The sequence below is a fragment of the Watersipora subatra genome, chromosome 1, assembly GCF_963576615.1.
Source record: "Watersipora subatra chromosome 1, tzWatSuba1.1, whole genome shotgun sequence".
NCBI classification, from domain to species: Eukaryota; Metazoa; Bryozoa; class Gymnolaemata; order Cheilostomatida; family Watersiporidae; genus Watersipora; species Watersipora subatra.
Window position 1 is genome coordinate 20,530,315 of NC_088708.1, and position 27,318 is coordinate 20,557,632.

Below are 27,318 nucleotides of genomic sequence, written 5' to 3' on the forward strand. Positions count from 1 at the left end.
TGTGGAAGCTACCTGATGTACCTCAAAGATAGAGCAAACGTGTCATATTGTTCAGAAAGGTGAAGCAATCACTGATGCAACGCTTTATATGGACAGCAATCATGTGGTGTTTTTTACAGAATGCTGAGGAAGGAATATAGAAAACTTTGGCACTTGTACAAATCGCTACAAACTTACATGTTCTCTCCGTTTAAACTGACCCATTTATTACATGATCTCAAATGATTGTATAACATGGGATATAATAGCTATATATAAATACATATATACAATCACCACGCAAACCCTGTGTACAGTATGTAAAAATTTCTAGATTCAAAACTACAAGCCCTGAGATGCTTTTGACAAAAACCTAAAGTAATTTCTCCATCAGAGGATAACGCTTCCTCACCCTTGCTACATTATCCTTAAAAAGAGCAGGATCTAGCCTGATATGTGATAGTTTAAGGGGAAGATACCCGAACGTTTCGTAAACTAAAGTCATACAAGAGTCATGCACTGCAAGCTGTTCCGGGGTAGACTTGAAGCTAAGCCGCTGCCCGACTTTTACTGGTGGCAGTCCCACAGCGTCACTGATTATAAAATTGAGCAGAATGTCGGAGCACCTGTCCATACCTGCCAGCCGAGTCCTCATATAAACAGAGAGCTCAGACAGGTAGTATCTACAAAATACAAGCATGTGTTGTACAAGCAAAAATAAAATCAGAACAAAATCATTGAAAAAGCTAAAACATCTAACTGTGCTTGGTGTATATGCATGTAGTTGGAACTGCTGGAATCAACGTCTCCTCGAAGCAGCACCAAGAGGTGTTTCAACTCCCAACATAGAAATAAAGTAACACTTACAGGAGACTTACACGTAAGAGTTACACAAAAAGACTTAAGGTGACACGGAGATTTTAAAAACATGCAACAATAACTTTGTCACACTTATAAAACAAATTTTATTTTGTCTTTCCTTTATGTAGTGCGTTAAACGTTGCTGATTTCACATTGTAATTGCTGCCTGTGCAATGCTTCTTGTCAGCAAATTTAGCGAACAACTGTTGTTAAAGTTCTATTAAAACTAACAAGGTAAATAGTGTATGTTCTGCTATGAGAATACTTACAAAAAGTTTATAAAAACCAAAAAAACATTTGTATAATATTATACTTTGCTGTCTGTCGTACTGACTTTTGTACTGTTATAATGGGAATATGATATTGCTCCGAAAGATGAACAACGGCACGTAGTATGCCAATTCCCTAGCCAAGCGTACCCAAACACATCCATATCCATATCGGTAGAAGGGTTTGTTTTTGTGACGAACATACGGATAGTGAGTACGGATAGTATAACTTTGTTTGAGATAGTGAGCTATCTCAAACAAAGTTATACAAAAGAAAATGAAGCAATACTACAATAATATGTTGCTCACAACTTTACATCATTTGCAGCTGAGCAGATAGTGGCTATATAACCATTTAAAACTATGCTTTTCATATTGATCGGTCCCACCCCTCTAATGTAAACGTGCTGAACAGTTATACATTGTTTTCTGATCAAAATAAAGTTTTCTGTCCTGTAATCATTTTCGTAAAATGTATTAACTTTGCTGATATCACATCGTCCTAAGTTAGAAGGTAGCGAAAAGGTGAAGAAAGTAAAGACAAGTTGACCACACCTCAACTACAACACACATACATCAGTGATAGTCATCTCTGCAGATGATACTCCCTATATATATACCCTACAGGATGAATTTATTCGCGGAGTTAAGTTTCGCGCAAACTGCCTTTTTCATGCATATTCGCGGATTAATTTATTTGCGGCTGAACACTGTCAATTTCTATGAAGAGTTAACTCTATTGCGGCTAGCAGTAGAGTTAACCCTACGCATGCGCACACCGCGTGTTTCGGTTTCTATTTAGCTTACAATGGCAATAAAACCCGAAGCCCGGCGATGATTTTTAAGAAGTTTTGGAACTCGGCTACATTTAGTACTTCTGCCTAGCGGCTATTTTTGCGATGGCATCATTCCGCATATCTTGTGACAACCTTGAACAATTTTGTAAAGAAATGTGATGCATTGGCAATGGTGTTAGCTCAAAGCCCCGGCAATGATTTTAAAAAGGTTTTGGAACTCAACTACGTTTAGTATTTATGCCTAGCGGTTAGTTTTTAATTTGAGACAGTAGTTATTCTCCCTTGTGATTAAAAATAGAACTAATTATTCGCAAAATTTAATAATTCGCGGAATTGACAGTTCGCGAAATTTTATAACCATCGGATAGTTTCATCCTGTAGGGTATATATATATATATTAGTGAGTGGTGAGTATTGCAACCAAGAAAATGGATTATTATCGCAGCAGTGCCTGGTGCAATGTGACTTACTTGTGCATGACGGATGTGTCCATTAGCACTATGGAATACTGATAGGAGAGCTTGGAGGTGTAGCGGTACTTCTGTACACTGCTGTGCCAAAGAAAGGAGCGTGCGAGGTGTCCGACCAATCTAGATGGATACTCTTTCCATACAGAGAATACAAAGTCAACCTGCGGTTATAAAAAGCAAGATGATTAACATCAATAGAAAAAAAAACAGATATGTATTCGGCAAAGACACTATAAATGATGAACACTGAGGGAGTGGTTCAAACCTTCGAGTTTGTGTTCTAGTTGAGAATGCTAGCGGTAGTTTGAAATATTTGATCATGCTCAACTCATGAGGTTTAACTTGGTTTAAAAACATGCTTTAAGGTCTAAAACACTTCTTTATAGCATCTTAACACATTGTGAACAAAGGCCTTTTTACAGTACAAATAACAAATTCTATGTTTACTATATCAATGTGGGACACTAAAATAATCCATAAACCTCAGAGAATTTCCACAAAAACTTTGACAGAACGCATTTCCAAACTGCCTTTCGATATAGTGCGCCATCGGGTTACGATGACCATGTTATACAATTTTTCCGCTTTACAATGTGGAGCACGATGTTTTTCACTCTCGCCATATCACATTTTCTCGCCATACTATATCAACAAATATTTTATCTCGAAGTTTAAATTTGGCAATCCGTGTGCTAAATACGGCGGAATAATGAAGATGCTGATATACTATTCGCCCGAAATCCCTCCCGCAACGAATGAGAAAGATATGATGCCCGCGTTCTCTCAGTTCAGCGTTATCCGTTATTAGTTATAGTGAAAACAAAACCGGAAACAGATAGGTGATAAAATTTTAGCCATTGACAAAGTTGACAATTTAGTAAAATACATACTAAAACTTAGCTTTAGGTATGCGTTTAGTAAGCTCAACACATACTCCAATTAAGTTATATTCAGCGTTTATGTTATACGTCTGTCTCCAAGGTAAGAACTCTTCGCAATACGTACTGCACATAGTACATTGTAATGTTACATTTTATTGCAGATCATAACCACTAAACACACTAAAGTTACCATAGGTAAATATAGTTACCAAGGCTAACATATTGTTTTGTGACTAACCTTTAATATGTACAGCGCATCTATAAAATTTTGATGATTTTTACCAGGGGGTGTTTGCATTAGATGATTACTATGGGTTTCTAGAGCCCTCTTGAATTAAAATCATACGGTGAGGGTCAACTGTAATTTAAAGATCATGAGTAACTTACAAAAATCTTGTTAAACCAGAGCGAGTGAGCTAGTTTTTTTGTCTAGTATTTATATAAAACGGCCCTTAATCCAAAAAGGTAATGTTTGACCTGAAGTGGCCTCCATAAAATCCCAAGCAAGCATGCATGATGATTTCCATTACCTCTGTACAACCACTAATTTTAGCTAAAATGTGTTAATTTTTTAGATTTGATCCCATTTTACAGGAAATTGGCATGACAAGATTGACTTCAAATGGATGTGAGCACCTTTGAGACACTGTAAAGCTAAAGTTGGAGTTTTAGCAAGTTTTATACCAGCCACATTACTATTCCCTCTCCTTTTTCTTAGGAAGGCTGATAAACTCATCCTGTAACTGGACTAGCATGCTCTAGAATCTACTATAAAAATGACTCTCTGCAACAAACATAAGGGTAGTAGTATAGTAACTCTTCATGTCTATGAGAAGTGCTGTGAATCTGGGCATATCGATATGAAACATGCTAAAAAAGCTGTATGCACTGTGGTCAATTTTAGTTGCCATACTGAAAACACTATTGTATTGTACTCTTACAAGTGAATTTGTCACCCAACGAAGTAATGTTATAACAGCTAGTAACATGAGATCAGTTTTTTTATAGAAATGCGAGTTGATTAATTCATATTTAGTTGCAGAAATTTGAAAAATATGAACATCTTAACCATTTCATTACCTTTGGTTAACAAACAGTAGCAAGAACCTCAAGAAGAATAGATATATAGATATTAATTTCATTATCACCAGCCAAGGGGATTTCAAACATATTAGAACATGATACAAAAACACAAAATTGTAAAGTGAATTATGCGTATTGAACGAAAAAGCTCTTTTTGTGTAGCGCAGTTCTATTATGTAAATTGACAAGGTGTCGGTGTCTGGTATAAGGTTACCACTACAGTCGGTGTCTGGTATAAGGTTACCACTACAGTCGGTGTCTGGTATAAGGTTACCACTACAGTCGGTGTCTGGTATAAGGTTACCACTACAGTCGGTGTCTGGTATAAGGTTACCACTACAGTCGGTGTCTGGTATAAGGTTACCACTACAGTCGGTGTCTGGTATAAGGTTACCACTACAGTCGGTGTCTGGTATAAGGTTACCACTACAGTCGGTGTCTGGTATAAGGTTACCACTACAGTCGGTGTCTGGTATAAGGTTACCACTACAGTCGGTGTCTGGTATAAGGTTACCACTACAGTCGGTGTCTGGTATAAGGTTACCACTACAGTCGGTGTCTGGTATAAGGTTACCACTACAGTCGGTGTCTGGTATAAGGTTACCACTACAGTCGGTGTCTGGTATAAGGTTACCACTACAGTCGGTGTCTGGTATAAGGTTACCACTACAGTCGGTGTCTGGTATAAGGTTACCACTACAGTCGGTGTCTGGTATAAGGTTACCACTACAGTCGGTGTCTGGTATAAGGTTACCACTACAGTCGGTGTCTGGTATAAGGTTACCACTACAGTCGGTGTCTGGTATAAGGTTACCACTACAGTCGGTGTCTGGTATAAGGTTACCACTACAATTACAATAATCTTTAAATCATCAACTACATCTTCACAACCAAACTGGATTATTATTTCTCTTAGTTGGCATCTGATTGATACAAATATACAATCACGACCTCTTCCCAACCAAAAAACTTATTCAATGCATGTGTCATCTAGTCATAGCATGTTGATGGCCTCCTTACAATCAACGAGTCAGAAATTAAAACGAATATTCTATACTAATTGCCTACGAAACACAAACATGAATGCAATTAGGAACAGTTTAACTGTTAAAGTTAGATACAAGGTGAGATAATCATAATGCCTTGCTTCAATCGAGTACACCAACTTACCGAGTCTCATTTTGAGCTGAATATAAACAATTAAGTGGATTATTAAAATAAAGTCTGACAGTTTTATTCTCACTAAAACATCTGAACACTAACTGATGGCTCCAATAGCTAAAGAAGATATTATATAAATAAATATAACAGATAGCCTCTGCTCATTCATGTCATTGCTACAATAGCTTCTTGTTCATACAACCGACAGCCTGCTCGCTCAACTTACTACATGTTCAGCACTAAAAGACCAATATACCTGCAAAAACCTCTGATATTCATAACTATGGCTAATATGTTTACATAACTATTTACTTTAGCAGTACCAATAATTACTTACCTGAACACACAAGTGAGTTATAACAATTCCTGAATTTAGAAGGTAGGTACAAATAATAATTTCTGGAGTTGTATCCTCCGTTGTGACAACTCCCAGTTGATTGTGATTCATACATTATCTACTGTAGTAATTCTTGCTACTTGAGTAATTGCAGCTCACTATTGTAATATGAACCTTCCAGCCATACCATTAGTTTAACCAAATATAAACCAGGCATGAAAGCCTATCAGCAATGCTGTAAGTATTAGCACGTAAAGAACCAACCACTCACCTCCTCAGTAACAAGACTTTCTCTCTGATTGATGGTCATCACAGCATCTGTAGGAAATTCTTCATATAAAGCATAGGAGTCGGCCATATGCTGCAGCAACGAAAGCAGACTTTCAATTTAACGATAACAGGTTATTTGAGCAGCGGGTGTAAGAGAGTGGGTAAAATATGTGCTCATAAAAAACCAGCTAGAAACATCTAGTACAGTAAAATCAGGGATCAATATAGATGTAGGGACAGGTGAGAATAACCCTTAATGATACGGGTCTAACACTTACAGATATAGAACGCACTCTGATTGGCAACTTTTCTATAGAGCGAGAGGCGGCACTAACAAAACCCGTCAGGTCGCTTCTGTTCACCACAAATATATATATCTACAAAAAATAGAACTCGTTATGTGACAATTGTAGGTTATATTAAAAAATAGTGATGATTGCTAGAATGGTCAAAGGGTAACAACAAAATGGAAGGTGAGTAGATGTAGAACAACAAAGGATGGTCAAAGGGTAACAACAAAATGGAAAGTGAGTAGATGTAGAACAATAAAGGATGGTCAAAGGGTAACAACAAAATGGAAGGTGAGTAGATGTAGAACAACAAAGGAGGGTCAAAGGGTAACAACAAAATGGAAAGTGAGTAGATGTAGAACAATAAAGGATGGTCAAAGGGTAACAACAAAATGGAAAGTGAGTAGATGTAGAACAATAAAGGATGGTCAAAGGGTAACAACAAAATGGAAGGTAAGTAGATGTAGAACAACAAAGGATGGTCAAAGAGTAACAACAAAATGGAAGGTAAGTAGATGTAGAACAACAAAGGATGGTCAAAGGGTAACAACAAAATGGAAGGTAAGTAGATGTAGAACAACAAAGGATGGTCAAAGAGTAACAACAAAATGGAAAGTGAGTAGATGTAGAACAACAAAGGATGGTCAAAGGGTAACAACAAAATGGAAGGTGAGTAGATGTAGAACAACAAAGGATGGTCAAAGGGTAACAACAAAATGGAAAGTGAGTAGATGTAGAACAATAAAGGATTGTCAAAGGGTAACAACAAAATGGAAAGTGAGTAGATGTAGAACAACAAAGGAATATGTTGAACTGTCAGCTGAACAGAGAAGCAGATTTTAAGGTCTAACATATTCTAGAGAGAATATGAGATAACAGTTATTTTCTAGCTACAACAGCAAATGATTATGAATGACTAAAATAAAATGAACTTGCACAAAATGTTAGTAGATCTTATCAGAAAGTATTAGCTGAGATTAGTATTAACTGTTCTATCATTTGCGACCGCTTTTGATGTTTGAGATGATCTGACTGCCAGGATGTTTCAAGATTAAAATCGACAAAACTTGATGGCAGTTAAAATGCTCAGATCAAGTGAAAGTGCGATTATGATGTCTATAGTTGTAAAGATACTGACAAACTAGAGGCGCGTAACGCTGCAACTTGAACGCAATAGCCAATATTGACTATAGAAACTAGTGATGTCATTTCCGAGGTGTTTTTTTTTTAGCTTTTTAATCGCGATCAGGTTTTTTTCGGGTATAATCTCGAACCATCTTGGCAATCAGGTCAGCTCAAACATCAAAAACAATCGCAAATGATAGAAAAATACCGAAACTTTCTGATAAAATATACTAGAATTTGGTGTAAGTTCATCTGTAAAGAGAATGTTGAGTCAGTAGTTTTATCTAATATACTAGAGTGAAGATAGTTGCCAAACACGGCTACAACTTTCTTGCTTAATCTAAAATTGAAGGCGAGCTGAGCCACTGAAGGTGAGCTGAGCCACTGAAGGGGAGCTGAGCCACTGAAGGGGATATATCAAGCCACTGAAGGGGAGCTGAGCCACTGAAGGGGATATATCAAGCCACTGAAGGGGAGCTGAGCCACTGAAGGGGATATATCGATACATTAGAAAGAGCTCTATTTGATAGTCACGACTGTTTGATTTAAGTTGGCACTGTAGCCTTGGATACGCCCGTGTAGTAATGTAAACACTGGTTGCAATTAAAGATGGTTCAGATAGGGAAGCTAAATCTAATACAAAGCCCTCTTCATGAGGGATACAAGCCACATCATGCATGCTAGAAGTACATTGTGGGGTTGTCTGTACTTGCCCATCCTGTCTAAACAGTATTCAAGTGGAAGTGAGAATAGGTAAATCATGAAAGCTCATAAGATGTTTTAAATTTGAAAATGCTTATTTTTTCTCATGGCTTGGTATTCATAATAATCTTTCTTTGTCAGTTGTGCTTGCCAAAAAAACCACAAAATATGCACACGATTATTGTACGGCAAATGAGTGGCATGATTTCTTATTGCGTACTGAATATGCGTGCCTAGGGATAACCTTTGAATACAACTTATTAAAATTGAAGATTTTATTAGCATATTTCACAGTTACAGATCAGAAACAAGCAATATCAGTGATCGAAAAAAATATTTTGATAACTTTTATTTGAATGCTGGAACGTTATATATATATATATATATATATATATATATATATATAAGGACTCTGGGCACATCAAAGTAAAGTGGCAACCTACAAACTAAATGAACGTCTAATACCACACAATATGATATTTCATTAATATATTTATATAATTATTAATAAATAAATCTATTTTAAGAGCACCGAAACTGATTAAAACTTGCAAAATGAAGTTTGATAAATGCGCATCCCTATGATGCAGCAAAGCCGAGCATATTAGTTCATGTTTATATAAACCAGAATAATACAGTTTGAAAATACAAGTATTTGTTGAGGTAAAACAAGCAAATTGCTGCATCAGAGTTTACTACACATCAGGGTCAACTCCGTATTTGGAATGTCTACTCTCTACCCAAAACAATGGAACTCTGGAACTCAATGGGCTTCATTTTCACTTCTGAAACTGGCAAATCAGAACTTTTAAAACGCGAAAGCGAATGATTAAAAATAACAATACTCAATCAAACTGCTACAACAAATTGTGACTTTTAACAAGCCAGTTATGCTCTACAAAACCACTTAGACATGAACATGCTCTCTACAAATATAAGTAAATCGAATTTGAACAAGTCGTCTCTATGTCACACAGAAATGTGCAAACACCGGAAGTTTATCAGAATAAGTTCCCTAAGCAGTAATACTATTCATACACTGAATACTGATAGTACACACAAGTGTATAGTATATAGGCCGGTATAATGATAGTACACACAAGTGTACTATCAGTATACCGGAGTATACTATATAGGCCGGTATACTGATAGTACACACAAGTGTATAGTATATAGGCCGGTATACTGATAGTACACACAAGTGTATAGTATATAGGCCGGTATACTGATAGTACACACAAGTGTATAGTATATAGGCCGGTATACTAATAGTACACACAAGTGTATAGTATATAGGCCGGTATACTGATAGTACACACAAGTGTATAGTATATAGGCCGGTATACTGATAGTACACACAAGTGTATAGTATAGTACATAATAGTAGTATTCAAATACTTGTAGCTAAATCCGATGACAAAAATGATTTAATGGTGGTAAAGAGATTGATCGCTATTATATTACCGTATATATTCGTAGAGAACTAATACACCGTTTAATTTTTTTTGGTTTTTACGTTTTGAAATATTGACTTTCATGTAGAGCTTTTAACTCTCATTTTTGCAATTAATTTACGTGATGCTATGTTGGGCCTTCACCATCAACTATGCACAACAGACATGTTTGTAAATGAAGATAATTACTACCGATTTGAATCAAGCAGTACACTTATTAACACAAAGAAGGATCAATTATCCCTCAAGAGTGAGACGAGGCCACCAGGAATATAATACAGCGGTGTGCTGTCTGGCCCTTTGTCGCTGTCTGCTGGCACTGCAGGATGTAATAAATCACGAGGTTTGACACTGACAGGTCAATCAATGCATTCCGTTAGAAGCCTAAATGTTTTCCATATATGCCATGCCTGTGCTGTTGCTGATGTGACAGAAGTTGAAGAGCCGTCATAAAAGTTGAATTGCGTTTGCGTTGCAATCGCAAAAAATGATATGCAATAGAATGCAGTTGGCTAGAATCACTAAATTTCGGAATAACAAATGATCTGCTGTGTTTTGGATAATATCATCAATAGGCCAAATCCAGGGCTCAGAATGTTACAATGCGCATTTGATATGAACGCTAGTCAAACCCCACCCATAACTAGTCCTGGTCAAATGGGAATGCCGCAAGGGTATTCATGATGATTTAACTCAAATCTAGAGAAAAAAGAAAAAACTACACTTTAAAAGTGTTGCCATATTAGATTATACGAACCGTTCACCCATTTATGTTTTGGCCGATAATTTTTTGAAACTGCGTTTATTGTAACGACATACTTTAGCGTACATGCTATTTACATGCTCCGTGGCAAATATATGTACGTGACAAGAGAATCTTACAAACTTTATTAGGTTATCACTTTTTCATATTTTATGTTAAAATAGATTTCAGAGTTGTCTCCCCAGTTTGCTCTTTGTGTGGTGGAGCTGACCATGCGCTTTCACTACTCATGGTGCTATACTTCATATAAGTGCATATGCACAAAATTTTAAATATAGGCCTTTATGAGATTTTTAGAACATCTAATGATCAGAAATTTTGCACACGCTGTTTTTTATAATATTTAAACAAGTTTCATTGAAATACTTTTTGAGTTCGAGAACCGAATTTGAGAACTTGCATCGGCCTGTTTAAGCTATGTAGAATTTCTTACGCAATATGATGCAAAAACTTACCATATAATCTTTACATTAAATGGAATTTACACTACAGGAGGTTTACGTTGTAAGAGCGTCTACAGTAATTCCTGTTTGTCACTCGTGCGCATAAAACACCTATACATTGTTTCACAAAAAAGATCCTGATTAAAATACAATTGTTTGTCCTGCGATGAATTTCGCAAAACACAACTTTTCAACAGCCATACCTCCTTTACAGAACACGGGAAGACAGATAGATCTCAACTTATGTCAGAAAACTGTACAGAGGTGGAGAAAACTAAATTTCAATTTGCTTCTCATGGCCCATCATTTGCATGACTAGGGTACATTATGTATGTTTAAGCGCAGCTGGACAGACAACTCTGCGAATGTCTTTACAATGATTATAATAAGCTTTCACAATGGAAGTTTGTAGAAACTGCCGCTGGGCAGTGTCTACGTCTATAAACAACCATCTGGTGTCAACATAAGAAACCTGACGTTCATAGAAATAGCAAAAATATTTACGGTCCGACAGATACATGCTTCGTAGAGATTATCTAATTGAACCAAAACTTAACATAATACTACCACAAATAAAGAAACGAAAAATCATTCACTTGTAAGTTTTATAGCCTAAGTACCATCTTCTTATCGTACTCAATAAAGCCTGAACACCATATTACTGTCAACATTACTGCACTAGAGATAACATCTACCTTTCAGTTGAAAAGTTCCGATTGATTTACGTGAAATTCTTTTAACAGACAATTTTGTAGCTTCAGCGCTTAAACCACGATTTATTTCCTTTTTATTTTCAATTTCACATTTTTAAAGTAATCTACATTGAGATGATGTAGACATACAAAGTGTATTTATATGCCTACATTGAGATGTTGTAGGCATACAAAGTGTATTTATATGCCTACATCGAGATGATGTAGGCATACAAAGTGTATTTATATGCCTACAGTGAGATGATGTAGGCATACAACGTGTATTTATATGCTAGATGTCCTTACTTACTGTATGTATATATGAAGCTGAGGCTAAATTTTCTATGAATCTCCTTAACGAAGGGGAACGCTGAGTAACGTAGAGCAATGCAGTAAACATCTGTGGAGAGTTGGTTGTCTTAAAAAAGGGAAATAGTGTGAGATCTTTGGAATAAGATGGGCGTAGAGAGTATGCGCCGGGGTGAGTATTCCAAGCAGCCAGTGACAGGGAGTTGTGTTTCTCTACTCTCTCCTTCAATATCTGCAAATTAACACCAACAATCAGCTTGCAGCTTGAACAATTAAAACACAGTCATCAATCCGCATGCAAATTTTTGATAATTACAAGCAACTCCCAAGACTATCATAGAGTAATGAACAGTGAAATGATGAGCATTCTGTGCAAACCAGTATAGAGAATACATGAAACAGGGCTATCCCATGTGACTTATTTGTGATGTTTCTTGTGTTAAAAGGTCTAATAAAATGGTTTGAACACTAGTAATATGTGAGCGATCCCTTGAACGTTGAATATGTCGTTGAATGTGTCTGCTTAGCTTACTGAAAGTTTGTAAGAGTTGCACAAGCAATCTCTCTGTGGTCTCTGTCTAAGCCCAGTGTCGAGGGAACCTTACCAGTGCTAATCATAACCGTCACCACCGGCGTTTTTTGTGTGGAAAGCAAACCCTGACCTGTTCTTTGTAGGTCAGGCGTTCTAGACGCCCAGATCATGGTTGTTCTCCTTATGCGATGTATACACGAGACAAGAGTGTTGTCTATTTAATATTGGCACCACTGAACATCCATGCATATCGCATGAAGTAAATAATGGGTGAAAAATATCCTTACAGAAAAAGTAAAGGTTTTGTAATGGAGATTTTTCTTTGCCAAAAATAATAGACGTACGTTGCCTTCACTTAGTTGAGTTGACTACATAGACTGAGTCCAAGTAATCCAAGTAGGTTAGACAAGTGATGAGTGATTTGAATAGCGCATGCAACAATCTCATGCTACTTAAACATAAAATGACAAAACCAGCATTTTATAAAAAAAGAGACAAAATGGTGTCTAAACCATTAACACAGACCTAGTAGTACATTGGCACCACAAACATTTTTTTTTGTTATATTTGAGCTGAGATTCTACATATGTACATGAAGATTGAAAAGCCAAGAGGAAAACATACTAAAAAGGAAGAAACTTATCAAAAACTAATGGTGCCGTTGATAAATTCAAAAAGAACATTGTCACTGGCTGATCAGGCACTTACTATACATCAAATAAAACTTTCAACTTTATTCTATTTTAATTTGATTGTTTTGTTTTATTTAATATTTAAAATTGTTGCTAAATAACAAACATTTAAAAAACAAAGCATGCTTTTGTAGATATTGGAGGTGCTGCTTGGTGAAGCCCCGATGTGAAACCAGAGTGACCGGCAGTGACCATGCACTAAAATAGGACAAGTGGAGGCAACTACTCTGTTTAAAAAGAGAGTATTAAATTTTCTGTAGAAAAGTGTTCTATCATTGACTATTAATGACCACACTCCGAATAATTCCATCAACTAGAAGCTTGGTGTATATCGCATGTAGATTTGACCTGAAACAGTGCCAGGAAACATTGCAGAGACTTACTACTCCACATACTACAAGTAGTCGCTGTAACCTAGAACTATTAATATGAAAACTGCTTATAGACAACTGGGGGTAGACTTCAACAAGGTTAGGAATGTTGAATAGTAGGAGTCACTGCATCTACTTTTTATATGCAAGGATCTCCGTGCTGATTCATAGGTGGCTATCCAGACAGTTTATAGAAAATTTTATAAAACGCCGTCCAATGTTTTCTTCACCTCTAGTATTTCTCAGGATATGTGAATAGAAGGAAGTTAAGGTAAGTGTAATACTGGTAAGTATTATCATTAATGAGGTCTGATTGTGATCAAAATGATTTATACAGAGATGAGTCATCGTATGTTCATGCTGCTCTCCTATTGGTCAGCCGCACAAGCTGACAATCTATTCCTCTTATTTGGGGAAAATAACAGATGCAAAAATATTTTTGATTGATCTGTAAGCCTATTAGAAAGCCAGTTCGGCAGTACCCAAAACTATGTCATTTTATAAAATTACACAATAGATGTACAGCTAAAGCTGTCTGTTTATTGAAATGTGCCAATGTGATCTACGTCAAGATTTGAAAACCTGCCAGACCGACACTAAAAGTACTGAACAGCTGTGACTTTTTGCCATTTGAAGGCGTGTATAATATAAACGGGAACTGGTCTAAAAGTGTAGTTGCACGTGTATCATCATTTACCAATGAACTAAAGGTTTTAGTGAGGGGCTAAGGCTAGGTTTGCAAAAGCTTAGAACTAGATGCATGAAACTACCTGCAATGTTGTGATTACAATTTTTTCTAGTGATGAGAAGTACTTGGTCCAAAGGAGCTGCGATTGCTGTTGCAAAGAAGCGATACGCGTGTAGGACATGGACCTCAGAGACTGGGGCAGCTGTAAAAACACAATGATAAAGTACATGTATGTACATAATAAATTGTTTAAAAACATAGTAACAGGCAGATAAAATGGTCTGCCTACAAATTGTTTGAAAAACATACTCAAATGAAAAATGGCAGCGCAAAGTACAGTAATGAATTTTTATAACAGACTGGAAACTCTGTATATCAACATAGGAAAATGATGACACAGGAATATGTTTTTGACACCAAAATCAATTTCAAGGAATGTCAGACTGGCAAAGGTGCAGCCTGGCCACTATCGATTAGCATATTAATGCCAAGCGAAAGATAACAACTTGAAACAACAGAAAAGGCTCAAGAATGCATGCAAGTAATTTACACTCTCTCAGAGTTGGTCTATCGCTTTTAAGTTTTTTTAGAAATCCCCACAAACCGCTAATTGATTGACATGTTTTCACAAATGCATCCGTAATGCAAAAAGCTTTAAACAAATTAATCGAAATACTGCCGTTACTCTAATGTTAGGAATGGCACTTTCATTGTCATCCAAATAACCACCATCTCCTATTTTCACAATTCCGTAGTAAAAAAAGTGCATTATTCACATAGAGTTGATCAAGGTTCGAAACGTTTGACACTTTGTGCAAATAGAACCTCCCATCGTCGTATGTTTCAGTTTATGAACTTTCTGTTACTACAACCTACAATTCACTGTCCTGACTTCTCCGCAATACTATAAGATTAGCAACCTTTAAAACGCGTCTATTCAACTCACTCAATAACTCTTGATTTCTGTCTTCTCATTGTTATTTTGGCATGTAATGACAAACATCATTTATTGACTATTACTAATGCCTATAAAAATGTATATGTACATACATACCAATTACATACATACCAATTACGTGCATACCAAGTAGGGCCTACATGCATACCAAGTAGGGCCTACATGCATACTAAGTACATGCACACCAAGTAAATGCATACCAAGAACATGCACACCAAGTACATGCATACCAAGTACATGCGTACCAAGTACATGCGTACCAAGTACATGCATACCAATTACATGCATACCAAGTATTTACATACCAAGTATTTACATACCAATTACATACATACCAAGTACATGCGTACCAAGTACATGCGTACCAAGTACATGCATACCAAGTACATGCATACCAAGTATTTGCATACCAATTACATACATACCAAGTACATGCATACCAAGTACATGCGTACCAAGTACATGCGTACCAAGTACATGCGTACCAATTACATGCATACCAAGTATTTACATACCAAGTATTTACATACCAATTACATACATACCAAGTACATGCGTACCAAGTACATGCGTACCAAGTACATGCATACCAAGTACATGCATACCAAGTATTTGCATACCAATTACATACATACCAAGTACATACATACCAATTACATGCATACCAATTACATGCATACCAAGTACATGCATACCAAGTACATGCATACCAAGTACATGCATACCAAGTACATGCATACCAAGTACATGCATACCAAGTACATGCATATCAATTACATGCATACCAATTACATGCATACTAAGTACATGCATACCAAGTACATTCATACTAAGATGACATTTTCATAAGGGAACCCTAAGACTTGCGAGTTGGTTTTATTCTACAATCAACGCGAGATTACACTCTTTTGTCCGTGTTATCATGTTTATTGCGTATAGTAATCAGCAATGTGTGCACCCACAAAAGAATTATTGTTCACAGTTTTGTTATCACAGTATCAACACAAAGCTGTTATCAATTCTTATGTCATTATGTAACACTTGCTGTCATTCATTCTGACTAATTGGCATCACATCTGGTCTTAGCTAATTATAAATAAACTGGCCGAAGTCCAACTCCAGCTAATGGACAAGCCGAGCAAGATCAACCCTATGAAAATATCTGTTTTATCCACATTTTTCATATACGGTATGTTAACCATCAACATCTGTTCACAGACACACATGTTAGGAATGACAGGCTTTAATACTGTTAGTAAAACTAACACATACATATTCTATTCACTTGAACAAATAGTTGGCTTTCTTTCAAGTGAATAGAAACACCTGGAGAAACATGTGGTAGTGCTTTATATACAGCAGCGTCTGACAGTACTCTCTATATGACAGCATCTGAAGGTGCCTGATAGTGCCATCTAGATGAGTAGATGGCATTACCTAACAGTACCCTTTATACAGTAGTGTCTGGTATACCTTCTATATGGCAGCACCTTTTCTATGGCAGCAACCGATACAGCTTTCTATATAGTAGCATTTGACAGCGCCTTCTACACGGCAGCGTCTAACAGCATATATACAACGACATCTATTAAAACTCTCTATATGACAAAGAATGACAGAGCTTTCGAAATAACTGCATCGATTTGAAAATCTTGTTGCCAGTATTGAATTAAATTTATTTTCTTTGTATCGACTTTCGAAACAATTAAAATGATGAATGATATAAATGGCTGCAATACTGAAGGAATTACACATACCTAGTATAGAGCTGAGTCTACCTAGAGCTGAATAAACATAGTCTACTAGTCACTAGTTTTCATTGAAAGTGTTTATATATTCTTGTCAATAATTTTCTTGTAATTAGATATGATAGCATTATTTTAGTGTAAACGTGAAGTAAATTCATACTTGTTTTGTTGAATCATTAAAATGCGGCATAATTTCTTTGAGCAAAATATAGTGATGCATATAGCTGCACAAACATTATCACAAACCGTTGATGATCCATGTTACAGCACATACAGATATCCTGACGACCCTCTAATAACTCCTCTAATAACGACCCTTTAATAACAATAACGACCCTCTAATAATGTTACCATAAATACAGTAATGTGTGGATATTGTAGTTTTCACGCATTTGAGGCGGATTCTCATTGGTCAATCTATGTGTCCTGTTGACACGTTGATCATATGTGTAGCCACAGCAAATATTTAGGACGCAGTCTACGATGCATTTCATCATTGTAGCCAGGCTTAAAATGGCACATAGTCTACCTTGTACTGCCACTACCTAATATTGTTAGTCCTCCTTTCATTAAGAATATCTGTACCAAAGTCGTATTCTGAGGAATAAACTACAGTCAATCGCACTACGCATGCAGTCTTTTTCAAACGGATGGACAAACTGTTAACTACATGAGTTTTGAGACTGTACAAAGAAAGTGTACAAATCCTAACAAATATTATCGAATGCAGTTTGCGTTTTATGTCAATAAACTTTTCGTTTTTCTAAAATCACTTGTTCTCTCCAATCAGCAAGGTAATATATAAGACAAAAGAGCAACTGTGTCTCTTCGTGAGATTTTGAAGCCTCGGCCCGAGTTAATTCACAGAAATGTTTTTAACCAGATCCTACAGCCGACTGAACTTGGTTTTGTAGTTTCTCATGGTTTTTCTGTATTTTCGGTTTACGTGAAAATCATGAAATTTTGGGCAATTGGTAGGGTTTACGTTTCGAGTATAATTTTGACAGTTCAAGTTGATTGAACTTGAGATATTGAGTTCTTGAGATATCGCCGCAATAACAAGAGTAATTCTAGCTGATAAGAAATGCAAAATGGCGGCCAACAGAACAATAGTTTATTTTGCACGCTTATACTTTTGGTTTATGTATGATTACGAAAGTTTGGTCGCATTGCGGGGTATGCGGTTTAAGGACAATTCCAAAGTTTCAAATCGATTGAACCGTTAGTTTTAAAGATATCGCTAAAGTACCTTCTGGGTACTTCACAACACTAGTTTCTAATGACATACTAATTGAGATTCTTAGCAATAAAGATCAAAAATGAACACAACTAGAAATCTTCTCAGCATCAAAAGCTTCACACTAAAACTAATGGTTTTTCAATTCACAAAAATATACATACTATAATAGGCTTGGCGTACACCAACCATTACGTCTTTTCAGCTTCCTCTAAACCATCCCATCTTTATCTGATTTGTTTTTTCCCATTGAGTTCTACAAGCTTCGAGTTTCAAAATGATATTCAGTTCAAAAAGAATTGCGCTCTGGTAAGTGCTTTCACAGTCGATTGACAGCTGTTAATAAAGTCCAGGATCAGGAGACTCGCTTGTGTACTCAAGGTTAGGCTTCAAAATGTTAAACTAAACCGTAAGAAGCTCACAAAAGCTTCCTTCCACTCAAGTATGCTTTCCCACAGTAAATACCTTAGACATTAATCAGATGACAGTATTCCAATTTAGTTTTGATTAAAGGCCTTTGATAGTGTATAGTCGCTAATAGTTAAACACTGGATAAGATAAAGCCAATTTATTTAGCCTCGAGTCTGTTCTCCAGACAGACATATTGAAGTTGGAAAGAGGTGGGGCTACAAACTGTTATTCATAATGAGTCTAATGGGGGCAGATGGCTATGATTATGAGAGAGAAACAATAGTGCTACGAGAAATCTTTTGAGGAAAATGTTTTACGTGTTCATAATACCTGATAGAGTAGAGATTCATCTCCCCATACAGCAGCCTTTCGCCAGTCAATCACCTCTGAGAAGGGCAACTCCCAATTGTCACTGAGCAGCACCGGGATGCATCCATATTGTAATACCTCTAGAAACCTGCGATAAGAATTAAGACATAAAGCTGAGATCATTCGTTTGCTTGCTTATATTTGTAAGACACGCGAAGGCATGAAGCTAGCGAAGGCATGAAGCTGCCGCGGCTGAGCAACAATTAAACAAGGAAATAAGATGAAACAGATGGGGAATAAAACAATGCATGCTAGAAAGCCGACATAGACTTTGCTATGAAACCATTGAGTTATTCATCAGAGCTATCTTAAATTTACATAATCATTAAAATAGACAGTAAGTAGGGTAGCCCAGGTGAGCACCATTGTTCAGCCTACAAGTCACGTGAAGGCTAGCTGGATGGTAGCCTCGGTTACTGAGCAGACTCGTTCTGTCAGTCATAATCCAAAAGCACTCACCAACTCATGACAGTGAAACTCTTGCAGCCCACCAGTAGTACTTATGACACACTCGCATGATGTAGATTGTAGTTTTAATATTCTTCAGCTTTACATTCTGGTGAATGTGTTACGTTGTGTTACGTTGCTGCCAATACTGAGAAAGAGGTTTCGAATCCACCATCAAGCGAGGTATATTTGCTGTAGGTTGGCATATCAATTAACTGATTTCTGTAACTACTTATTTTCTTGTGTGAATGTATATATGGTATCGCGAATGGGAGGTAAATCAAGTCTAATTTTCCTTTATAAATGCTCTTGATTGCATGATTATGCAAACCAGCTAGACAAATCAGTTCAGCAAACCACAGTTTAGGTAATTCTTGCATCTTGGAACTATTAACCCGAAAACAGCTTACAGACAGCTGACACTAATTTGGCAGCTTGAGTTCAGATGATTTGAACTAGGTTAAAGAAGTTTTCACTTCGACTAACAACAGGATATCTAATAGAAGACATGCATGAAATGTAACTAAAGTAGAGAGAAATCTATGTGAGATATCTACACCCCCAGGTGTCAGTCACACCCTTGCTCGCCACTGGCAATAGCGGGCCAATGAACTTCCTCCAGTTAGATTTGAACCCTAGTGACACAGATCACTACATCACTATTACCATAATTTATCATTCTAAAAAAATCATTAAGATTGTCAGTTCTTTTGTAATCCGGAAACAAAATTAGACGATTGAATATTATTAAGATAGTAATGGAGCACTCGAGTTATAAGTAATAAAAAAGCTAAAATATTTAACCCCTTCACAGACTAAGATGCGAAAACTCAAAAACCATGTTTCCTAAATATTGGACTATGCATTTCTTACTATGCAAAAATAAAACTACCCTGAGAAATCTCAGGGTGAAACAGAACTGGTTCCACATTACTAACTAAAAATTTTGTGATCTTGAAATACTGACCTAGTTTTTTACCACGCTTTATCATAGGCGTTTATCATTGAGTTTGTAGTGAAACACTTCATAAAAAGTTCTTCAAAGGGTTAATAACAGTGCCCCACCTGAAAGAGCCAAGTCGTCTCCCTCGTGGCACAAGGCAGAAAGTAGAGTTGGCAAGGAGGTCAAGGAACTCATACCTAAGCAGAGAGGAAATGTCAAGGAGAGGCAGAAAACATAGCGCCATACGATGTTTGTATTAGATATGAAGGCCTGGAGGGCATGGATAATAAATAGATCAAAAGGAGAGATCAACCATGCCAGAATAGGCTGGTCAAACTCGGACAAGGGCTCACCTGTCATAGAAGCTGTTATCTTGTTCACACCTCGAGTCGGCATACCTCTCCCAATCCTTGCCATGACGGCAAGTGGTGAGAAGAACAATATCCTCCCCGTTGTGAATGTGATAGAGCGAGTTCCTACTTACCGAACCAATGCCTGTTAAATAGCGTTTACCTTTGAAAGACAGCAGGTATTTTCTGTTTGAAGGCATATTCACGTTAAGCAATAGACTCTCGTCACCGCCTCTTATCGGCAGGGTCTTGTGGAAGAGAGGTAATGATATGTCAAAGCCAGCTCTAAACCTGTGTGTACTAACGCTCGCCTTAGCCAGCATGGCGTAGCCTATGTCCCCACCAAACTGTTCTGAATAGTCGGGCCACGTACCCGAGTAGAGGTTAAAAATGAGATGATTCCTGCCATTATTCCAGTGTGACAGACTTGTCAGCTCCTTCTGAAGATTATGTACATAGTCGGACGATAAATTATCTCGATCGAGAGTGTCTACACTACTAATATAGATGCATGCCTTCTCCGGGTCATCTGTGTAAAAGGGAGAAAGTTTGGTGACATTTATAATTTGAAGATAGGACTCAGAAGGAGTTCGAGCCCCAACTAATGGGTAAACGTATACATAGAAGCCCTGTTGACATTTGGAATAATCAAAGCAGTTGTCCATGCGACAGTTAGCAGCCAAGATGGGAAACTGTGGAAAAACATCTTCTAAAACTGAGTAAGAGGCGGCGGATGATGGGAGGAATGAGGTAGATGATAGAAGGGATGACGGTGGGTCTCCCTTGTTCTGCTGACGAATAGCTATGCTATTTACTATGTCATCCGTCGTTGTAATTGGCCTGCAAACAGAAAAATAATGCTCATGCGTCTTTCTGTTAGCAGCTACCTTGGTTCCCTCGAGGCTATCTACAGGGTGAGGTTTCTTCACAATGTAGACGCAAATGCAAGTGACACGCATTCTCAATGACATTGACAATAAGTATCACATATTTGTCTTTGTTGGAACGGAGTTCATTGTCAAAGATAAGGGCTAATATAATGTTTCAACCAGTTCTTAAAATAGCCCTGTAAATGTTAAGATAAATTTGATGACGTTTAATAAAACAAAAAATTCTCGTCATGAAGTAACTTATTGGCCTATATATAACTTACAATATTTCCATGTGTCTTGTTAAAACATCAGTTCTATAGAAGGCATGACTAAAACGTTCTACAATATATTTTATTGGGACCCTAAAGCAATGTTTGATAACCACATATTGAGCATTTCTATGGGCAAACGGATTCGCTATATCTAAGCGTATAACTTTCTTGGCTGGAGATTACATAAGAGACGTTTTGTAATGCTAATACTGGTGTCAGACACTGAGCATGAGCTTCTCTTCTTGAATTTTATAGAAATAAACTTTTATTATGATGCTTGTAATATAAATTGTACATTTTTAGTACTAGCTTTATAAATCATTTTATTCATAAAACAATTTCTATTGAGAATGGCGTTACATTATTTTAGAGATACCAAGTTTATATGTAAATCAAATTGCTTGTTTTTGGTGGGTTAGCAGAATAATGATACGATTGTGAGACAAAAGCTGGTGTTAGACAGTAAACTTCAACAGCAGCTCTGCATCAACTGAAGTCATACCTCGATGTACGAGTGAATGGCCGTTTGCGATATTTAAACAGCGTTAAACTATTGCGATACCGCCGGCAACTACCGGCCGTACCCGGCGCATACGTTCCCATTTCATCGCTAATAGCCTGCGGTGCTGTCGCCGGTGCTTTGCGACGTATATGGGAACCAGGCTTTACTATGTTTGTCTCAAAGGTAAGAACTCCATACAATACTGGACATGGTCACATTACATCTTATTGCAGATCATAACTACTAAATAGGTATTTGTTACTTTGTGAGCGTTGGTATTAAATTAGAACAATTGAAAACGTGTTTTTTCATTGTAATATCATGTTTTAGAGAGTTTTTTCATAATATGGGTGCGAATTAATTTGTATTTAGTTATTTCATACAGGAAATATTGCTTTGAGATACAAAAAAATTGACATACAAGCTCACTCCTGGAAAACGTTAAGCTCGTATGTCAAGGTACACTACTGTACAAGCTGTACAGGAAAGACTTAGGGCATAGAGCTTGTCTTGCAGCACTCGGCCTGAATGTGGGAAGATAAATCAGAACGGGTGAGCTGCCAATGGCTCTACGCGGATGGTAAAACTAAACCTGCATGCTTTTGCTCTCTAGCTTGTAAAACAGAATTTTACAACACCGCCATGGAATTTTGTCGCTAATCATTTTTTAAATAACAAGTTTTCTGTAATCGAATAAAATGAAAAAAAATAATAATGCGACTTTAGCAGGAATGAAATCAAGCCAAGCATATCAGTGAAAATATGTCAAGACTCATTCAAGCAGCTAGTGTGGGAGTTAAGCTCTTTCCAATGAGTGACTTTACCAAAGAACCACAAGTTGGTGTGGGTTGGTGTGGTGTACCTCCCATTTCAGCCACGACAGAAAATATGAATAGCCTACTGCAAATAGCGATAATACTGCAAAGACAGCGTTTAGAGCGTGAATAGTTGGAATAGAGGAATCAACAACAAAGACGTGTAATACACTTGTTGTGACGCTCATTGGCCAGTGTTGACACAGAAAGCGCTGCCAATGGATACATGAGTCCTCACCCAAAGGAGTACTGTATGGAAAGAAGTAGCACAACTGTGACGCAGAGCAGGAAAGTGTAGGTAAGAGGTCTCTTGGCATGGAATCGCATCACATGGTCAAATAGTCTCAGATGAGCTAGTCTGACTATGGGCAGCCGTCAAAAGTTGTTCAAACTGTAAAAGTCAAGACAAACTAATACAAACACTTCAAAAAAGTTATAAATATGCCAAATAAGATTAAGAAATAGTAGTGAATATACCAGTAACACATAGACCAACTTCATGGGACATCTTAGCAACCGATATGTCAGGGAAAAGAGGTTTTGGGTTGAACATGATATGGTGATAGCTTATGATGGCGACAAACACAGCAGCAATGGAAGTATATGAGTAATTACACACGCGGTGATGTGATGATAATAGACCTCTATGCAAGAAAGACATGAAGAGGTAAAATTAATTACTATCCGTGATCCTTTTGTGAGCATTTTTCAATGGAAGTCATTATAATAGGCAGGATGCACTCAAGCAGACGACTGGATAAATGAACAGTAGCTCATGAACAGACTATGCTAACAATAAAAGTAAAGAGCCTATCATACCAAACCTAGAGCAATATCTACTAAATGATATAGCAGTAATAAAAATTGTGGACTATAAAGAGGATGAAAACAGAATGTATTTACACAGCTATACTAAAATGCTGAAAGTGACAATGAACACCAGACGAAGAGGTGAAAGTATTGTTAAAACTTAAACTAGAAAGCGCACACCAGTTTTTGAATAGGCTGCATATAGTTTTCAAGAATTAGCTGATATCGCGACTTCTACATTTTAATTTTAGATAAGGCCTAACAACAAATAAGACCGTTATTACCATAGTAGATTAGATTGTGTGATGTACATGTGTAATGAAGTCCGAAGAACAGGATTCCAGACGATTTCCAGAAGGATGAAGTCAAGCAGCTGCACACTATCTTGACTACAACCCGTGTTTTTATGTTTATAAACTCATTCCTGAAGGAGTGAAGGGTCCCCATGATTATGACTAACCCGCTGTTTCGGAGAGCCACTGACATGACAGCTACACACAGACAATTAATCCTTTATTGGATTAGTGCAGAGAGATTCATCCACTAAAAATGTGTGCTTGAGGATATATAACGCCAGGCCATAGTATCTGCTCGTTACTAGTTGATTCAAATGGATGAATTCATCTGAACTTAAATGGACTTGCCCTGCATGTAATGACAGCATCTATGATTGCGGTAGGCGTAGCGCATTCACTACACCTGGTTTTAATGCATGCCCATGTTCTATTTGGTCAGTAATGCAAAACAGACCTTCACACTGTCCTACAGCTAATCCACCGATCAGTTCGTTTCACAAAGTCAGGCAGCTACTTGAAACCATAAGGTACTAGATAACTTAGCCCCAACATTCAACTTCATGGGCAAGCTGATGAGCGGTGTGGACAAAAAAATGCTTCCTGGGCTACATACCTACTGACATTCATGTGTAGTTGAAACTGTAGTCACTAAATACTGACTGCATTGAGAGGATGCTAGCCTATTATTTTACGGATGCAGTAGCTTGGTCACAATTTAATCATAGCAGAGTGCAAGAGAATCAGTCATTGAATACTTGACTGCTAGTTGGAGCAATTAACGAGTCCTCACTAAGAAACTTGATGCCTAGATCCTAGTAACTCATCATCATGATGAATAACAAACTTTGCTTTTGTCTCACTCCCAAGAAAGATCAAAGACACATTTAATCACAGATTGCAAAATCCACTTCTAATTTACGGTAAACTCAAAGGGAATTTCGTCAGTTTGACTTCCCTTGCTAGCTATACCACCATATACAAGAGCTTAGACAAAATGAACATTCTCACACAAAAACTAATGAGCAGGGTCTTTCACCGCGTTTGTCCTTTAGTACCTAGTGAGCTAAATGAACACTTTACGAGCATGATCAGCACTAATCCTGAAGAATTGATTTAGTTTGGGACTCGATAGTTGGCTAATTCAAAATTGTGTTCCAGGTCGGCTCATATGTTAAATACTGTCTTCAAAATCACTGCTAGTAAACACTGGATAAAATACTTCAACATGGATAAACTTTTAGCTATTTCTCTCAAAGTGGTCACTTTTCACCCACCCTGTGGAGCCATTTCATAACAACCAGCTCAGTTATCAAACCCTAATTAGAATTCTAAAGTATGTGCTAATGACTTGAAATTTATTAGCTTGACAAATTTGTGGAGATAGTCATAGTGATAGATAAATATAATTGATTTTAAACATCTGGTCCTTAACAAAAGGTTCAATAAGGATCGAAAACAAAGCATATTTTGTGACAAGGGTAAAGTTTTTCAGACGGTAATGTTCAGCGAAAATAACATTCTAATAAAACAACACAATGGAGAACTGTAAAAAAGCTGCATTGAGAAAATAATGGCACCTAGGTCTAACAGCGCATGTTGAGTTCACGACTGAATGGCAAACAAACTTGGCTGACAGCATCAGAAAGAGAAACCACATGGGACACCTGCCATATTAGAACTGGCCGCCAATATACAGCCTTCATTGGGGTCAAAACTGATGTGACACCTGCCATTCACATTGTGCCTCACCCTGTATGAATCATTCAGCCCTTTGACTCACTTAAGCCATTTGTTAGTATAATTGTATCTAAAGCATTTGTTTACAATATTTATTTCAAATACAAGAATTTCTTTGATGCTTGATCAGTCATTGCTTTATGACATTCCATAATACAAAGATCCAAAACATAAAATGCATACCTATATGTGGCTTGGACATTTTTGCGACGAAGTGCCAATCTCTAAATCAGATGAAACAAAATAAATTAGAAGCAGCATTGTACAGAAAGTATATATTAATTAAAATATAGCCAATATTTTATAATTTTCATGCTCTTTGCCTCATCAACATATTTTTATTACTGACAGTGACTATGGGTCAACCACCATCTAATTAGCAAACTGCCATGAGTATATTTTTTGGCACAGATCAATTCAAAAGGTTCAATCAATCAATTCATCAGAATTCAAAAAGTATATACTAAACGAGATTTTTGAATAAATATGACAGAGTTAACATGATTTCAATGACAATAACACCCGAAAGAAGATGCTTACACCAACAGCAATGGTGATAACAGAATACACAAAACTAGTGCTATCTTTTACACACTTGAAAAGAATGACAGAGGTAAGTTTGGTTGGCTGAACAAACCAAGTGAGTATGGTAGAGCAAGTAGGTATGTTCAAGTTTAAACAAGGGAAATATACTAAACCATCCTAAAGATCTACAATAGCCAATACACACATAATAAATCATAGGCTAGTAATGGTTTGATCTGTAGGTCTATTACATGAATGCGACGAATAGCAAAAAAGGCTAACGAAAGCATGTAGACGATAACAACAAAAAATATAGCTAATTTACACTCATCACTCTTCAAATTAGTTTTTATATCCGTTGTTGTTACAACAGTATCTACGCACAAACGATCCATGTGACAGAACTAAACATGTACATTGTTTGTAGTTACTTACCGGTAATACTATTGTGGTATTGAAAGGATAGCGTCGACAGCACATCAAACACTTATGGACAAAGATGGTCTTTTAATTAGTTGTTTTAGGCCTGTGGAAGACGTTGGCTATCATATCCGTAACTGCTCAAGTCTTCGTGATCAGGTACAAATATATGTTGTTGAACATTATAAGAACAGTTAGCGAACGGGCAACGACATCTTCATCGCCGATATCTATAGGCTTATCTAGACGTGAACTAAATGTGCGGCTAACAATGAAGAGGTATAGTATACAAATGTTAGTGCAAAATAGAAGGTTGTAGGTAAAAACTCCTCTCGACACGTTAACTGCAATATACGTAAATAAATGGGCAGTCACTCATCTGACAGGTGTTCAGACTGGCATCAGTAGGAGGCGGCGTTTTCGATTCGTCTTTGCAT

General features: G+C 37.0%; 1 protein-coding gene across 1 annotated transcript; it reads right to left on the minus strand.

Annotated features, from left to right (window-relative positions):
- Positions 1-26: 26 nt before the first annotated feature.
- LOC137387101 (exostosin-1-like) lies at positions 27-27,042 on the minus strand. The gene is made up of 11 exons (XM_068073435.1): positions 26,897-27,042; positions 23,332-23,484; positions 20,636-21,472; positions 20,405-20,479; positions 18,854-18,980; positions 14,252-14,371; positions 11,888-12,118; positions 6,387-6,485; positions 6,110-6,199; positions 2,377-2,537; positions 27-662 (listed from the first exon to the last, which is right to left on the minus strand). Exons 2-11 carry the CDS (start codon positions 23,418-23,420, stop codon positions 353-355), a joined length of 2,139 nt encoding a protein of 712 aa, XP_067929536.1. The 5' UTR covers positions 23,421-23,484; positions 26,897-27,042; the 3' UTR covers positions 27-352.
- Positions 27,043-27,318: the final 276 nt, after the last annotated feature.

Coding starts and splice junctions, on each gene's coding strand:
- LOC137387101 (XM_068073435.1), bottom strand. CDS start 23,420: ATGCGATTCCATGCCAAGAGACCTCTTACCTACACTTTCCTGCTCTGC. Junction 14,372..18,853: donor ATGAATCTCTACTCTATCAG/GTATTATGAACA, acceptor GTGTTTTTACAG/CTGCCCCAGTCTCTGAGGTC. Junction 6,200..6,386: donor TCAGAGTGCGTTCTATATCT/GTAAGTGTTAGA, acceptor TCGTTGCTGCAG/CATATGGCCGACTCCTATGC.